The 11,941-nt window shown below is 37.6% G+C and overlaps 1 protein-coding gene across 1 annotated transcript; it reads right to left on the bottom strand.

Moving 5' to 3' along the window:
* Positions 1-425: 425 nt before the first annotated feature.
* LOC148046231 (vomeronasal type-2 receptor 26-like) lies at positions 426-6,496 on the bottom strand. Its single transcript, XM_087714591.1, has 5 exons — positions 6,218-6,496; positions 4,836-5,693; positions 3,689-3,916; positions 2,157-2,283; positions 426-1,327 (listed from the first exon to the last, which is right to left on the bottom strand). Exons 1-5 carry the CDS (start codon positions 6,494-6,496, stop codon positions 426-428), a joined length of 2,394 nt encoding a protein of 797 aa, XP_087570717.1.
* Positions 6,497-11,941: the final 5,445 nt, after the last annotated feature.

Below are 11,941 nucleotides of genomic sequence, written 5' to 3'. Positions count from 1 at the left end.
AAAGAAGATATCTGGCCAAATAAACTATCCCATTAACGAACCATTGTGAAAAACATATAAAATGTAAACATGCTTCAGAAGACTCCTTTCTTTTAATATCCCAAGGGTAATACAAAACCTAATAAAATTTCATATTTCTATATTTCAAATCTTGTAGGTTTGGGCACTACATGGATACATCTGATTATGTTAATCAAAATTTACATTCCATCATTCACATTAACTTGGATAGGACACATCCATTATTTGATCTTGAAACAGATCTCCTTTTAAATACTTCTTTTTCCTAAATCAAATTTTATGGATAAATGAAGTTAAATTAAGATCAGACAGATTTCTCTTAATTCCATCAAGGAAAATTAATGTACAAAAGAACCCCCATAAAAACAATCCACAATTATGTGAAAATATTTCATTACTTTCAATTACTTTTCTTTCCTTATTAAATGTTCCCTCTTGTTCATCTCAGGTCTCAATAAAATGATGTAGCATTTGGGGGAAAATATACACCCCAGTAAACCAGCACTGGAGGATAAGATAGAGAAGATCTCCACAGCTACCATGTATTTCCCTTTGGTGCTCAGGTAGGTTGGAACAAATGTCAACCAAACGCTGCAAAAGACCAACATGCTGAAGGTGATGAACTTGGCCTCATTGAAACTGCTGGGAAGCTTCCTGGCTTGGAAAGCAATGTTAAAGCTGACACTAGCCAGGAAGCCCATGTAACCCAAGACACAGTAAAACATGATAACCGAACCTTCATTGCATTCCATTATGATTTCTCCCTTCAGTGAATGCAGGTCTGTATCTGGGAAAGGAGGTGATGTACTCAGCCAAACAGTGCAAATAGCCACCTGGATGAAAGAACCTGAAAGGACAATAGAATTGGACAGTCCTTTTCCTACCCATTTCCTCATTCCAGAGCCTGGTTTGGTTGCCATGAATGCCAGAATCACAGTCATGGTTTTTGCTAATATAGACGAAAGGGCCACTGAGAAGATAATGCCAAAAGTCATTTGCCGGAGAAGGCAGGTCATCTTTTCAGGTCTTCCCAGAAAGAGGAAGGAGCAGAGGAAGCAAAGAAGAAGGGAGATGAGGAGGATACAAGTGAGGATCCAGTTATTGGCTTTGACAATTGGAGTTTCTCGATGCCTCCAAAAGATTCCAACCACAAGGATTGTAATCAAAGAAAAAACAGTGGCCAATGTCACAAAGAATATTCCCAAAGCTTCTTTATAAGAGAGATAGGTGAATGCTTTGGGAATACATTGGTTTTGGATGTTGTTTGGGTATTCATTTTCTGGACATTTCATGCAGGCATCCATATCTGGGAAAAGAAAAAGGAGATATTTTTTCCAATATAACAACTTTTTGTTAGTATATAATACGTATTTATCAACAATTTATGTTGATATTTATTATCTTTTTTCTGAAGAGATGATAGCAATTATTTTAAGGCCAAAACATACATCAGTCTCATAACATAATTTTAAACCTGAGGCCCTTTGTTATGCACAGAGATGTTGTTTGAAAAACAAAAGCAAATGAAAGTGCTTTCCGTCCGCTATCTACATTTATACAATGAGGGGGTGACAAATAGATCTTTAAGTGCCATTCCTGTTTGGATGAGCAATATTTGCAATTTCAGAGACAAATAGGTTTGTATAAATAAATATTATAAATACTTCATGATAAAGATCAATTTGATGTGGTATTTTAAGGAACAGAACAAGAAATTGGAGAACCCTATTTTGTCTAAACTATGGAAATCAATCAGAAGAACCAAATTAAAAGATTGAATGGATCATAAACTATTGTATTAGATTAAACTATATTTTTACTGTTACTGTTATTGCAGATCTGAAGAGAGTAATGCATCACAAAGTTATATTTTTCTGATGTTGTATATATTAATTTGTCTTTTTATTTGACCATAGGGCAGAATTTAATATTTACAAATAGTTACATATTTACATATTTTAACTACATATCCAATAAATAGAAAGTAATCACTGAATTGAATATCCCCACAAATGTCAATTTTTCCCAAAGCGTTCCCCTAAATTATATACATAAATAATACATGCATGCATGCATGCATCAGAATGGATTTTTACTTTTCAGCTAGCCAACGTCCTCACATCTTTTTGTCCTACCTATTTCATCGGAGATCTGCCCTTCTGAACATGGCACGCAATCATAGCAACAAAATTTCTTTCCTTCATTTTTCTTTCTGCAGGAGCCTGGGTAGCAGTGGTCATTACACACAGAAAGAGGAAGCACCTGAACAATAATAGGTATGAGAGAATCAGAGGTTAAAATATCTGCATTAATGCAAATTTCCCCAAGAACCCCTATCCAGGCTGAAGAAGCAGAAGAAAATGAGTAATGCAGAAACTTAATTTAATAAGAAGGAATTGGCGTTGACTTCTTTGGATGTTTTAGCAGAAGACCTGGAATGGCAGAAAATTATGTTTTCATAGGACATGTGTTTGGATTACTCCTAATGCATTCATTAGTTAATTTTTTTCTAAAGATGAGCAAATGCAATAAAGGGTCTGTTCAGCCAGAATGTTTAAAACAAGAAAATGACAGCACACATAGACACAGGCATACAATCACCATGGGGTGCTGGATTTCAGTCATGAGATGTTACATTGGAAATCAGGATACTATGTGAAAAATTCAATTTTGTAGCCATATTTAAACTGGGGGCAAAGTGAATCTGCTTCTTGTTGTTGTGCCATATGTGTCATTAGATATTGGCGATCATCTTGGTGATCATATTATGGTCAATAGCCCCACAAAAACATTTTTCTCTAGAGGATTAAGTGAAATATGCCGTATTTCTCCAGGTTGTGCATCAGATGTCCAAAATATTCTATTTCCATTTTTTTAATGGTTTTGATGATTTCCCTTGACTTTTCCAGGTGGCTTATCACCTCCTCATTTCTGATTTTGTCAACCCAGCCATCTTTAAATCCACATTTCAAATGCTTCTAGTCTCTTCAAATGGCTTTCTGTCAGACACCAACTCTCTACTCTGTAGAGCGAGACAGAAAAGGTGTAACATCTGACAAGCCTGATTTTCAATATTAGGCGTATGTCATGACTGACAAAGACCTTTTTCATTTTGTCATGTCCCAGCTTTTATGCATACTTGAACTAATGTACGTGACCTTTTCAACTTTTTCTATTGAATCACATGATTAATTCAATTGTGTATTCATTAAAGAAATCAATTCTGGCAAATGGTTGTGGGGGTTTTTTTCTGGAAACTAACTAAAATTCTGCAAATCATGGTTATGTAACCATGGAACACTGCAACTGTTCATAAATCTGAGCAAGTTGCATGTGCCTGAACTGTAATCACATGACAATAAGCAAGTCAGCAATCTCTGCTTCAATGACAGCTCATAGTATAACAGGATTTTTTCCCCAGAAGTGGTTAAATGAACAGTTATATTTCTAGGATTATTAGCAGTTACATTGGCAATTTTTGCCCCAAGCACAATCAGAGCCATTTGACATAAACCTCCTATGAGCATATTAATACTGAAATTTTTAAATAGAAAATGTTACACCTCATCATCTTGATAGATTCCAAAAGTTAGAAAAATCATTTTGTTTAATTACTGCCACGTATTTGACAATTGCTTTATTTTTGTTATTAGTTGAGAATTCTCACCTGGTTAAAGCTTCTGTGCCATACAATTTGATTTTCATTAAGGGCTAATTCTTTCCCTGCTGGAGCCCGAGGTTCCAATGTTCCAACTTTGACTCGAGAAAATGAATTATTGGGGAAAGTAATCCAGTTTGCAACATCAAAACCTGTAATCAGTTCTCTGTTTTCATCAAATGTAATAGTGTCTCCCATACTGTTATTGAATATGATGCTTTGCAAGTAAGAATTAAGCTGCATTTTTAAAAAAATGAAAGAAATTAACAACAAGTCTTTGAAATCATAACTACATAAAATTATTTCAAGCTGAACTATCCTACTTTAAAAAACACAAATGAGGATTGAGGGTATTTTCAAGTCAATGTTGACTGCTGCCTGGACCAGACTTGGCAAGATGTACAGAATTGGTTTGCCATTGCATCCTTTCTAGGACTGAGAGTGAGTGGCTGGCCTAAGGTCACTAGAAGGATGTGTGCCTAAACATGAGTAGAATGAAAGAGAATTTACATGTCCCAGGATAATGTTGCAAGATCTAATTTGGATCAGTTACCAGGACCAGAAATTTTGTCATCCGAGCTTTCAGACTCGTGGTAGAGCTCATCTTCAGAGAGCATTTCTCCAGAGGACTCTGGCTCCAGCACAAGTCTGATAGCTCAGAAGACAAAGCCTTTGGTCATAATGACTGACCCAGATTGGATCCTGCAAAAGTTATATCTCCCAGTCCGATGATTTAACCACTACAACAAAATGATCATCATCATAGATCTTCCATATTTTACAAAATGGAACATGTATGAAAACAAGCAGTGTCTCTCTTTCAGACTCACCGTTAACTTCTTTCAATCACTGTTATAGAATATAACAGTATATTATGGTATATAATAGGGAGGAACATGAGGGAAATTAACTCACAATGATTGGCTTAATTAAAAAAAACATGCATTTTTTTGGCTGCATAGAATATGAATCCATTCCAGAAGGACACTTAAATAGAATATCTCAAATTACATGACACAGTGGCCAGTCTTCATTGACACAGATGGATCATCTACATGATTGGTATAAGAGTGCTATGTAACATCATTATCGGTAGCATCACTAAATGATACAATTAAACAAGCAATTTTTGCGCTTTAAAAACAAAATAAAATACCTGCCATGCTTTTAAATTGTGAACTATTAATTGTTCTGTTCCTATTGCATTTCTACATCTGGACCTGGACTTGAGTAATGCATGGAAAGAATGTACCATAGCAAACAATGCATTATAAATGTTGTAACTGTGACCACTCATGCTCATTTCAAATAATATGCTTGGCAAACTATCTAACTTCTCATCTCCAGTGCAAATTGTGTTGCTATTTTCATTTAAACTAGAAGTGTGTAATTGGCAGTCAAATGCCTGCTCCCAAAAATTTTGAATGAAATTGTCTTCTTTTGCCCAATATGGTCTTACACTATGAAGAAATTCTTGGAATCCAGGGGGCTCTTTTGAGCGAACTGTGAATGATAGGGCACCATGGAAACTCTGTATGTCCCAAAGTCTCTGAATGGACAGTGATTCAAAATTCCAATGAGATGTAATAATCCACACTTTACCCAAAGGTGGCCATGAATAAACAAATGCTACAAAGATGATAATTCTCAGACTTTCCACGGCTGGTGTTAGGGCATAGATTAAAAACACTTTGACTTTATCATCCATAAAGAATTGATCATATCTTAACTCCATGGTAATCATGTGTATATATTCATCTATGTAAGCCTTCTGTGATATTCTAAATTTGAAAGCATAACAAATGTTGTTTTGGGAAAGCAACGGTTCAATTTTCTGCAAAAACATGTCTCCATAATCATCATCCATAGCCAAGATCCCAATCCAATTCCATCTAAAATGCTGAAGTAATCGAATAAACCCAGTGTACTCATGCATTTCATTTGGGACCATTTGGTACAAGAATGGAAATACATTTTTGTCTCCATATACTGAAGAAAATGTTCCATAGGCAAGCTGAAAATCAATAGAGCATAAATAATCCAGGCAATTACATTAGAATTTAATTGGAATTCATTTTCATCATAGCTAAGACAGTAGTCAGCACTGAAATGTTGGTGGAAATTAAGCAGTCAGTTCATATACATGCAGCATTATATCAGTTAAACATTGTCTATCTTTTTCTGAGCACGTATTAACTGAATTTGAAAACCCTTAAAACTGCACAATATCAAAAGCCAGGCATTTATGATCTAAAAAATCTTCAGGTTTGACTGCCTGGATTTGTAAATTCTGGAGTGGCCAAACCACTTTGAAATTCAATGCCAACAGGTATTTGCTAAACTTCAATATCAGGGTGAAACTACCACGAGCTTCTAAATATTTAATCATCCCTATAGTTCATCCATACTTATATTAACTCTAGGTACAATGCAGTGTTCTAGATTTTCCCCTGTGAAAATCACCTCTGCAATGTGGCATAAATGTGGTACAAGAATGAAAGAAATTGGGATTTCTAGGCATCCTTCTCAAGTATTTACCTGTGGAATTTTGAGGTTGGTGAGAACTGTGGCCATGATGAATGAGGTCTCGATCAAGCGTCCTCCAATAGCGGCAATAAATGTTTTCTTTAAATCACAGGTAAAGTTGGGGACAAATTTCTGCTGTGTAGAAAGTAAGCTCAACATTGCTTTATATGTTATCCTTGCAGGGAAGTAGTTGTTCACAATGTGGAAACCTAATGTGATGTTTGGTAAGACCTCAGTGTTCCTGTTGATCTCCTTGATAGCAAACACCAAAGCAAGGATATGCTGATACATCTTTGGCAGAGAACTGCAATAAAATTGTCAATTTAGAATAGAATAGAATAGAATAGAATAGGAATAGGAATAGGAATAGGAATAGGAATAGGAATAGGAATAGGAATAGAATAGGAATAGAAAAGAACAGAATAGTTCTTTCATGAAATTTCTCCTTAGTTCTAGGTTGCTTCTCTCCTTGATTAGTTTCCATCCATTGCTTCTTCTCCTCCCTGAAGTGCTTTGGAGCATAGCTTGACTCCCTCTTATTTGGGGCAGCCTCTGATATATTGGAACACTGCTATCATGTCTCCCTAATCCTTCTTTTCATCAGACAAAATAAACTCAGTTCCAGCAACCATTCTTTATACGTTTTAGCCTCTAGTCCCCCTAATCATTGTTGTTGCTCTTCAAGCTATTGGTGTTGAAACTCAGCAGTAATAGTGAAAGAAATCCTGAAAACTGATATGAGCACACTCTTTAAAAAAGGTTACAATGTATTGCAAGTGTTCAGGGGAAAACATAATGTCACTTCAGAAGGGTGCCTGAAGTAACTGCAAGAAAGCAACACTTGTTCCTGCCTTGAGGTGACAGAACAATTTCTCCAAACAAAGAAAGAAAAAGTGTACAGCTTATAGACAGGAAATGTGCTTTGAATCTATTTCTAAACGCTATGCTTCCTAACTAACATGTAGCCTTATTAAAGAATCTTCTTTCCCATCAGATCTGGTACAATCAATGTGTTTTGCACGTAATGAAGAACAGGAACACAAGGAGCAGCATTGCTAGCATTCTCATTCTATTGTTGGCAACACCAGCCAGATCATAGAAAAAGTCAGAGAAGTAGCGCAAGACCTATTATCCATTCAAGGCGCTGTCTCAAAAAAGAGGGGGTCAACCTATTCTCCAAAGCACCAAAGGAAACAGGATAAGAACCAATGCATGGAAACAAATCGTAGAGGGAACCCCACTAGAATTCAGGGGGGAAATCTTGATAGCTACAACAGTTCATCAGTGGATGCTCCATCACAGCTTACTCCATCAGTTGGGATGCTCCAACACTGGAGGCTTTTAAGAAGAAATTGGATGACCATTTGTCTCAAATGGTATGGCATAGAAGGGACATCAAGGTCCCTTTCCTCTCTCATATTCTGTTATCCTCAAAATCATTGTTGACCATTCCCATCCAAGAAAACACAGATTTTCCTATACATAATATTTTCCTAAGGCCACTAAGATAATTAACACAATAGTGAAATGTTTTCTCCAAACATATTCCTTTTTCACCATGAGTTTTCAGTGAAAGTAAAGTGAGATTATTTTCATCATTGACTTTGAACTAAAATTCTGCAAAGGTTACCATATCTGAGACTTAATAAACCTTCTATGTGTTTACTTTCCCTTCCATGATATCTCCACATGGTAAAGTTACATTTGGTCATCAGAGGTAATCTAATCAGCACACAGAGAGAGTATAGGTGCTTTGTCTTACTCCTATCAAGGTAATACTACAATATTACATGAGGATTGGAATACGAAGGCTTCAAATGCCACTTCTCTAAAACTATACAACAAATGATATTTTGAAGATAGGTAGAAGCACTGCTATTATTCCCCTGAACCTCTGACCAATTATCATAAAATATTACAAATGCTTTATGAATAACAAAGTGAACATTAGAAGAATCATATATGGACTTTGTGCAGTGTATGAAGGCACATGGAGTTTTCTACTCAGTGGCCAACTTCTTACACTTCAAAAAGAGAGAAAACTGATTAATAGCAAATTTCTCATGACATTGTGGGTATGAAAAGTCTTATAATCCTGCTGCCTAACTCTTTTTCACCCAATTATTTTGCACTTACTGGTCTGAAGAGAAGAAAAAAATAGAATTCCTTACATCACTTCATTGATCAATGTGTGAGAAGGATCATCTGTGAAGGAGGGGCTGTTGTGCCAAAAGAAGGCTTGAGACACAATTGCCCCCAAAATAATATTTCCTGGCTGAGCAAATTGATGGGCTATAGGAAGAGGGTCATCAGGTATGCTACAATTGATAGCATAAGTTTTGTATGTGATACAGAACAGGAACACAAGAAATGTCAGTGCCCTCCATTCCATCCTACTGTTGACAATTTCCATCCAGAGAAAGTTGGATGATAAAGAAAACAGAAAAATATCCAATCACTACACCATTAGACTGCAGTGGATTTTTTTTCATTTTCCTTATATATTGTTTATAGTCTCTAAGACAGTTGCCTCAGTACTAAAAAAATTTCTTCGAATTAATGATTATATATATAATTGAAAAACTACATTTAGATCTTCATTTCTTTTTTTGCAAACTAAAAGTAGGATAATTTTTCCTCATTGTGTTTACATTAGGTTAATATAATTCTTCATGGACAACCAGGTCTTAAAGTCAATAAATCTCCCATTCATTCAGGTTTATTCTATGATCTCTCCACATGGTAAAAATAAATTCCTTTATCTAAAAGTGATCCATGAATCAGTGCAAAGGAAGAAAATTTCTCAGTGTATGTCTTACAAAGTATATCCTCCCATTTATGAACATTTGAAAAAGAAATAGGGAGAGGCAGAAGAAAAAAGAGGGAAGAAATACAGAAACTATTGAGAATGAATTAGAGACAAAATAGCTTGGAATATGAAATGAGGATTATAATAGAAATGCTTCAAATGATAGCTCCCTACACACCGTTCAACAAATTATATTTTGAAGATAGGCAAAAGCACTCTCAATAGGCTGACTTTCTAAAAATTAAGTCGAATAAGGAACCTATAGTTTGGACCATTGGGGAAATAATAAAGACCTCTCCAATTCTCAATATTTTGCACATCTCTCCTGAGAAAAGTGCTTGAAGAGTGTATTTAATTATTGTAAGGGGGAAGCGTTGGGTAATAGGAAGAAATGAGAAGAATCATACAATCCCAGTAAATAGTTTGACAGTGTTGTGGGAATTAGTTGTTTACCAGAATGATGGCCTTCAGGAAAACAACTGTCTTTGTGTCTAATTGTTCTGGTTTTCAGTGTCCTATAGCCAGGGATGAGCTCCAAAAATTTCAGCAACAGGTTCTCTGCCCAGTTGCTGGGTGGACATGGCCATGGTGGGTGTGGCCTAGTTGGCTTCCTGCAGTATAGTGGGAGTGTTTTCGTCCCTCCACCCCAAGTTCCTGAGGCTTTCCTCGAGCCTCTGGGAAGACAAAAACTGCTTCCCCCAGGCTCTGGAGGAGACACTCCGGAAGCCAGAAACGGGCACGTTTCTGGCCTTCCAGAGCTTCCATGAAGCCAGTTTTCCTTCTCCCTGTGCCTCTGCACAGGCTCTGCACTTTCCTCTCATCCAAAATGGGCCACATGGAGACTCCTGCGAGGGAAGGGTTGAGCCGGGCCAGCCAAGGGTGGGATTTGGAGGTTCTCTGAATTAGCCATAATGATAACTACAGGATTTTCAAAATCCGGCCAAACCCATAGCAGCCCACGCCTGCCTATAGTATCATTTTGAGGGTAGAAGTTGAAACAACTAAGGTCCAGGATGTGAGGGGTCTGAAGATATTTTCACAGTTCTCTTTTTGACTCATGCAGTATACAGGTCCACAATGGAAGGCAGGTTGGTAGTAATTGTTTTTTCTGCAGTTCGAAATATAGTTGAAGTGTGTGTCTGTCTTGTTTGGTTTCAGAACCAAACCAAACAGTTATAGAGGTGCAGATGACAGACTCAATAATTCCTCTGTAGAACTGATTCAGCAACTTCTTGGGCAGTTTGAGCTTTTGGAGTTGGCGCAGAAAGAACATTCTGTGTTGTGCTTTTTTGATGACGTTTCTGAGGTGTCCATTTTAGGTCTTGAAATATGATAGAACCTAGAAACTGAAGATCTCTACTGTTGACACTGTGATGTCAATTACTTTCTATTTGTACCTGTTTCCCACAGAAAGAAAAACAACGGGAGCAACAAAACTGGGTGGACATGGCCAACTCGATATCCCTAACTCCCATTGAGTCACATGACAGTTTTATGATTCTCTATGTTTTCTTTTCTATGGGAAACAGGTATCACTCTCCTTCCTCTCTCCCTCTCCCCATCTCTCTTTCTCCTTCTTTCTCCCTATCCCATCTATCTCTTTCTCCGTCTCTCTATATTTCCATCTCCCTCCCTCTCATTTCTTTCTTTTTCTCTCCCCCCCTCTCTCATCTCTTTCTCCCTCGCCCTCCTTTCATCTCATCTCTTTCTCTTTCACAACCTCCCTCCCCCTATTTCTATTTCTCCCTCTTTGTCTGTCACTCACTCACTCACTTACTCTCTCCCTCTCCTTATATTGCCCATCTTCCTCTTCTGTCTGTATCTCTCTCTCTGTGGCGCAGTGGTTAAATGCAGCACTGCAGGTTACTGCTAGATCAGCAGGTCAGCGGTTCAAAATCTCACCGGCTCAGGGTTGACTCAGCCTTCCATCCTTCCGAGGTGGGTAAAATGAGGACCCAGATTGTTGGGGGCAATATGCTGACTCTCTGTAAACCGCTTAGAGAGGCCTGAAAGGCCTATGAACCGGATATAAGTCTACTGCTATTGCTATTGTCTCTCTCTCCCTCCGTATCTCTCTCTCCCACTCTCTATATCTTCCCCTCTCTCCCCCCTCTGTGTATCACTCTGTGTATCACTATATATATATATATATATATATATATATATATATATATATATATATATATATATGTGTGTGTGTGTGTGTGTGTGTGTGTGTGTGTGTGTGTGTGTGTGTGTGTGTGTGTGTGTATCAGCACAAATATAACATACATATATATCCGAGGTGGCGCAGTGGTTAAATGCAGCACTGCAGGCTACTTCAGCTGACTGCAGTTCTGCAGTTCGGCTGTTCAAATATCACCGGCTCAAGGTTGACTCAGCCTTCTTTCCTTCCGAGGTGGGTAAAATGAGGACCTGGATTGTTGGGGGCAATATGCTGACTCTGTAAACCACTTAGAGAGGGCTGAAAGCCCTATGAAGCGGTATATAAGTCTAACTGCTATGTATGTATGTATGTATGTATGTATGTATGTATGTATGTATGTATGTATGTATGTACTAAATATATATATTTAGTGTCACAACCCCTGGTATGCCCCAATTATGGGAGGAAGCTAACTTGCTTCCATTATCTGTCAATCGGCTCGTCACAAGAGTCCATAACGACAGAAACCCAATATTTTACTGTTGCCTTTTGTACATTTGTGTTGTATTTGTGCTGATAAATATATATACCCTCCTTCTCCTCTCACAACACCCTGGCTGGCTGTGTTGGGGCCAGGAGGGTAGGGACATGTGGAGAAATCTTCCTCAAGCACATCAAAGGTATGAGTAATGTGGCCTGCTCCTCGCTTAAGGACACAAAAGGTCATAGCTTCTCCCCTGCACTAAGACTCTGGAGATTGCCTTGCCATATCATTCCCCAA

This window comes from Thamnophis sirtalis, unplaced genomic scaffold, assembly GCF_051295495.1.
Source record: "Thamnophis sirtalis isolate CommonGarterSnake01/CBP01778 unplaced genomic scaffold, rThaSir2_p1.2 scaffold_4, whole genome shotgun sequence".
Taxonomy (NCBI): Eukaryota; Metazoa; Chordata; class Lepidosauria; order Squamata; family Natricidae; genus Thamnophis; species Thamnophis sirtalis.
Note: the sequence above shows the minus strand (reverse complement) of the source record. Positions and strands in the feature narration are given on the sequence as shown.

Excerpts from the sequence above, each read along its gene's own strand:
- LOC148046231 (XM_087714591.1), bottom strand. The coding sequence starts at position 6,496 with ATGTATCAGCATATCCTTGCTTTGGTGTTTGCTATCAAGGAGATCAAC. Across the intron at positions 5,694-6,217 it reads CCAACCTCAAAATTCCACAG|CTTGCCTATGGAACATTTTC; the intron begins GTAAATACTTGA and ends ATTGATTTTCAG. Across the intron at positions 1,328-2,156 it reads GCAGATCTCCGATGAAATAG|ATATGGATGCCTGCATGAAA; the intron begins GTAGGACAAAAA and ends TTCTTTTCCCAG.